The sequence below is a fragment of the Panthera tigris genome, chromosome B4 (genome assembly GCF_018350195.1).
Source record: "Panthera tigris isolate Pti1 chromosome B4, P.tigris_Pti1_mat1.1, whole genome shotgun sequence".
NCBI classification, from domain to species: Eukaryota; Metazoa; Chordata; class Mammalia; order Carnivora; family Felidae; genus Panthera; species Panthera tigris.
The window spans coordinates 102,808,420-102,814,419 of NC_056666.1; the positions used below are offsets into that span (position 1 = coordinate 102,808,420).

The window sequence follows — 6,000 nt, forward strand, 5'->3', positions numbered from 1 at the left end:
TGTAAAGAAGTGCCAATAAAACTAATCAACAGACTAGCAGTTATTGGCTCTGCTTTATAAGTAGGGAAGCAGATGTTCCCTTTGAAGAATTTAAATGATATAATAAGGTTATACTATTAATTAGTTTCAGAACCACAATTCAAGCCCAAGTCTGTCTATCGGTAACATGTAAGATGTTTCTGTCTGTATATATGAATTGGTATTTTTATGTTCTTCAAATAGAAATTTTTTCACAGTAAATATACAGGCCTGCCTTAACCATATTTTCCACAATACCTACTAGAAAACACAAATAGCATCCTAGTTGTTAAAGGTGTGAGAAAACAGGTTCTTGGCTTTAATAAGTTTGAAAAGAAGTTAAACTGATCTTAAAATTTCTTAAAGGCTCTATGCTACTTTGCATTACAATTACAAATGTAGAGCCCCTGTGGGCATCTTTTTCCAAACTTACATGATTATGAAATCCTTGAACCTTTTTTGACCCCAGAACTTACAATACCATGTAGGGGAACGTTAATGTTCTTAGGAAGATGCTGGCTGCACCAGAGACATCTAAACTTTGTGGACTGCACATCCCTTTCAGGAAAAATATTTGCACATTCAACTCCAATAATTCTATATTTATTTTTTAAATGTAGATTGAAAAATTATGTAAATTATAAAGCATACAAAATGAGAAATAAAAAACATGTAATAAAGATCAAATAACCAATATTTTGAAATCTTGCTAATTATGATGCTCTCATATTATCATTAAGTATTTTCAAAAGATAAAATATACACTTAGCACAAGGTAATTCTATTTCAATCGTGATTTTAGATACATATTCTAAATTATTTATAATTTTTAAACAAGTGATCTAGCTTTTTATCAGATTTCATTACACTGTTGTTTTTACTGACTAGAATGACCATAAGATTATTCTAGAGGTACAAAGAATTTCAGCCTTGCTGTTTCCTTGTCATTCATTTGGGCTTATATGATAAATACTGCCTTCAATCCACAGTCTCTTTGTAGGAATCTTTCTAAGCCACTTCAGTTTTGTGATGGTTAGGTAAAATTAGGTAATGTAATCCATGTACATTCTCTTCTATGCTGAAAGGGAACAAATGAGTGAAGTATCACTCTTCCTTTAGGATACTTCAGAAACGGAATATAACTTGTGACCAGGGTTGACTTCCTGGGTGTGACAGGCACAATCTCACAGGGCTCATGCTCAAAAGGGCACTTGATGCAGCGTTTGCTGTCACTGTCTTGAAAATCATTAATATTTTTTGAGGGAGGAAACTCATATTTTCATTTTGCAGTGAGCCCACAAATTAGGTGTCCTCAATTATAAGGGGTCCAATATAAATCCAACTATTAACCATTATTTAAACCCAAATTCTTTCTTATTTTTGTTAACAATAAGAATAAATAGAAAGCTAACATTTTCCTCCCATGTTCCTGGATGTACACATGTGCACAAGCACTCAGTGTTCTTGGCAATGATAAAGATTGGTTGACTCTTTTGGATATTATAGAGGGTGGGGCTGATTGGGATATTGTTTCCTTTTAGAATCTAGAGTCAATCCTCAGATAATAAAAATTGGAAACATTTTGACTTGCTCTAAGTTTTGTGGCACCAGACTTTGTAAAGTGTATGTTCAAGAATGCCGGTTAATAATTTCACACAATTTAGTGCCCAGTATATGCTATAAGCTTCATATGTTATGCTTGTTTAACCAGCCCGAGTACTATGTTGCAGGGTAGGCAAGGGAATAGAAAGAGCATGAGTTTTGAGGTCAGAAAATTGAGTTAAGATTCCAGTTCAGCTAATTAATTGCTGGTCTGTGACTTTGTTTAATTAAACTCTTTTAGTTATTTCTCTTTTGTAAAATAGTCATGTTTTACTTTTCACAAGTTTATTGTCAGTATCAAATAAGAGAAAGTATCTAAAGCACCAACATGCAGTAAATGCCCAGCATGCGGTAAATATCTGACAGAATTCTTCTGGATTCCCTACTTGCTGAAAAGCTGGTTCTCAAAAGCTCTCTTTCACCTCACTTCATTCCCAAAGTTATGCTCTTTGCTGTCTTTTTTCTGTGGTGATAAAAAAGGAAAATGACCACAGTTCTTGACTCCAGTCCTTACAAACCACTATTGCCTTGCCCAAGAGTGGTTTCTTACTTTCTTCTGTTGCACTCGGGAGTAGTTCCAATTTCTATAAAGAATGCTGTCTTGGCACATGCTACAGTAGCCATGGGCAGGGGTGAGGAGGTGGGAACCTCAGCAATATTTTGCCACTAAAAGGCCCCAGAGGGGCATGGCCCAGACCCAGGAGAGAGCTATGAGTTCTTTCATTGTCTACCAAAAAATAGTTCATAGCAGCCCCAAGAACTTTCTGAGAGAATAGTATGCAATAAGATAACATGCTGAGATGCTTTCGGTACTTCCAATAAGGGTTAATCTGGATGAGTCCCTTCCCTGCTGTGGTTTTCCTGGAAATTAACAGATGTGAAGCCTTAGGGTAAAAGAAAAAAAAAACTCATATATTTGTTGTATGTAGTTTTTTGCCAGGCACTTTATATATATTAAATCCTTTAAATATCACAACATAGGTGTTATGATCTTCCACATGAGGAAGCCAAACATCAGAAAAGTTTAATTCTTAAGATACCATGATTATCTAAGGTAGAAGCTGGAATTGAACTCATCACTGCCTCTTTGGCAATAACACACCATGACAGAGGGATCTTGGAAAATATAGTACTGGCCGTGGAGCTCAGCCTGCCCTGCTGGCAGAATTTACACACATCATTCTTTCCAGTGGAGAAAATGAGATCGGGACAGTCAGAAGCTTCACATATCAAATGTGACTTCAAATTCAAATGAGATTTTATAAAAAATACCAAAACTCATAAATTCCAAGATTGTAATTTTTGGAGAAGATATATTGTGTCCGTATATTTCTGCCAATAATGTTATTCATCGTGGGATGTATATTTGAAAACACTTTTTTAGAATTACCTTGAGAAGTAATTTACTAGTAATTTCAACAGAATTTTTATTACTTTCTAACAACACTTTATTTCTTACCAAAACTGAATTATGCAACTTGATCGTGCACTCACTTATAAAACCTAATCCCTAATGACTTCTGAACGTTGTCCACATGAAATTGTTCCTTGAATGGTAAAGGTTGGCTAGGAATGAGAATTAAATGGTACTAAGTCAACAAACATTTGTTACGTAACTGCTACATGCCAGGCACAATTACAGACAATGGGAATATAGCAATGAGTGTGACAGAGTCCTGCCCTCACAGAACTGACATTCTGATGAGATGAGATGAGATGAGATGAGATGAGATGAGATGAGATGAGATGAGATGAGATGAGATGAGATGAGATGAGATGTTTGGAAACATTTTGTAATTCATGAAGAAATAGATATTCATAATAATGACCAACAGTTTCTGAAGACAGTTTCAGTGGAGGAATTCCAAAAAGATTTTGATATACAGTAGCAATAGATATGAATATAACCTCTGAAGATAGATAGATAGATAGAGGACATTCTATTAAATTAGTTATGTGTGTGTGTGTGTGTGTGTCTGTCTGTGTGTGTGTGTATATATATGTATATATATTTTGTTATATTCCTTTAACAGCAGTTGTTTCCTATGTAAAAGTGAGGATGATTTTCTCTGACTTGACCTTAAGTATCTTTGTGAAAGTCCAAACTCAGAAATGCTAACAGGTTACTGAATTATATTGAAAAAAAACTTCAAGAAGCTAGATAGTACTGAATTTAGCCTAAACATTCAGAGGAAATGTTAGGAGTCCTTGTCCAGAGTGTGGGTGTTAGGATATTTCAGTGATCAACTACCTTATAGTTACAAATAAAGACCAGAAACTTGACATTAAGTAGGCCAAGTGTCAGGTGATTAACAGAATTGTTAAATGTATTTTAAATGTGCTGATGGTGTATAGATATGCTCACTCACAGATAGTGAAAGCAAATTTAGCATCTGCATGCCAACAACCATGCTAATCATTCTAAAAAGAAAACTATTTATAGGAAAAAATTACTAATTTAGACCTAAGAGGAAAAAGGAAATTCATAAATAGATCTAATTTGATCTAATTCACAAATAATCTAATTTGCTACTTTTTAAAATAATCACAGCAAGCAGAAACATATTAGCATGGGGTTTAATGATAAGTATTAAAAAAAAAAAGAAACAAGAAGCCACAGGAACTTAGAAAACCTTATGTTTGAAATGATAGAAAATCATTTATATACATGGTAAGTTCTGGTAAGTTCATGGTAAGATCAAATTAGATCTATTTATGATCTAAGAAAAATCTCCTCCGTATCCATGTATTTAACCACTCTTTCTTTGGTGTCTAGGCACAGTATATCTTTTTATACCAGTGCATTCTGGATCTCTTATCAAGTAAAGGAAGTAACCAGCCCATCTGTTTTGTTAACTATTCAGCACTTCAGAAGATGGACTCTTTGGATGCCATGGAAGGTAACCAGGCAAATTGTACAATTTACTAGTTTACCAGGAGATTAATTACATAATAAACACATGTTGAAAATGTTTTAATAGCTTGGCTAATGCACATAACAATTTTTTTTATTTCTCTCTAATCCAAGTTAAGATAATAGCCTCTCTTCGTATTTTTGCCATGAAGCACTTAAATATTTTTAACTGGTAGCTTCAGTTAAAATATCTCTTGTGACATGTTACTTTATGTTATAGGTGATGTTGAGCTTGAATGGGAAGAAACCACCATGTAAATATCCAGACCAAACATTACAACTGAAGATATTTTCAAATCCCAGGGGCCAAAATTTCCCCCTTGCTCTTCTGAATTGAAATGTACAACCTTAAAGAAATCTCAATGTTTCTGTTACTGTGCCTTACTAAATGGATTGACATTTTATGAATAGTTGTAGGAAATAGCTAATTGAGGATAATTATTTGTTTTGTACAGAATAAATATGCATGTAAAATGTTTAAGAAAAAATATCCCAGAGATTTTTGAAGTCTTCCACATTTTTGGAATAAGCCAAATGGAAAATTATCATTATGATCTTTCTATGTAAAATTTCCCTGCATATTGGATCGAATTTGAACAAAAGTTGTAAATGTTGATTCAGTAGTGTTATTTTGGCCTCCAGGGTGTTGACGTTTCTTGTGGATGACTTCCAGGACTGTCATAATGATCTGTACTTCCATGTACACCCCTGTGTTTTGAATCTCTGTTTTATGAGTGCTGAGATATCATCTCATGATCTCGAACAGCTGAACGGTAACCCTCTGACACTGCAGGGATTACTTAGCCTTTATGCAACACACAGTAGCTCTTCGGGGACACTGAGGGCTATTTAAGTTGCATTGTGATCTTTAGTTTGAAAAAACAAAAAGAAAAATTAAACAGTGCTATTGCTCATGTCAAGTTGTAGAGTACATTTGTACTGTCTACGTTCGTACATTTTTCAGGACAAGCTGTACCACTATGTTGTATAGTTAAATACATAGTTAAAGATATCAGAATATTTGTCCATTAGATATCTATTCAACCTAATATTAACAGTTTAGAAAGGTTTCTTCAGCAGAAATGTATGATGTATATATGGCAAGCTTGTAACCTAACGACGTGCTGCTGTGGTGCCAACAGAAACTTCTGAATAGATTATATAAAATGGCCTTTATTTCATTTCCCAAAGTAAATTATTGAGGAGTGTATTTGGTGGAACTGGAAACAAAGAAATTAACCAGGTTGTAGCAAATGAGAGATTTTTAAAAACATATTACAGCCTCTCTTCTGTTAGTGACAATGTGCTAAGAAAGTTTTGAACTATAATGAAATTATTTTGTCATAGATTTCAATTAAGGATCATAAAACAAAATAGTATCAATTATTCTATTTCTTCTGTGATAAGAATTATACCTTATTTCTGCCGGCATATACATATAGGAAATTATGCTTATTTCTGCTGGC

General features: G+C 34.0%; 1 protein-coding gene across 1 annotated transcript in view; it reads left to right on the forward strand.

Moving 5' to 3' along the window:
- PTPRQ (protein tyrosine phosphatase receptor type Q) overlaps positions 1 to 5,026 on the forward strand; it is a 199,313-nt gene extending 194,287 nt beyond the window's left edge. Inside the window, exons 44-45 of the mRNA XM_042990863.1 lie at positions 4,397 to 4,520; positions 4,755 to 5,026. Of these exons, the coding sequence (XP_042846797.1) occupies positions 4,397 to 4,520; positions 4,755 to 4,792 (162 nt within the window). The 3' untranslated portion in view covers positions 4,793 to 5,026. The remainder of the gene's footprint in view (positions 1 to 4,396; positions 4,521 to 4,754) is intronic.
- Positions 5,027 to 6,000: the final 974 nt, after the last annotated feature.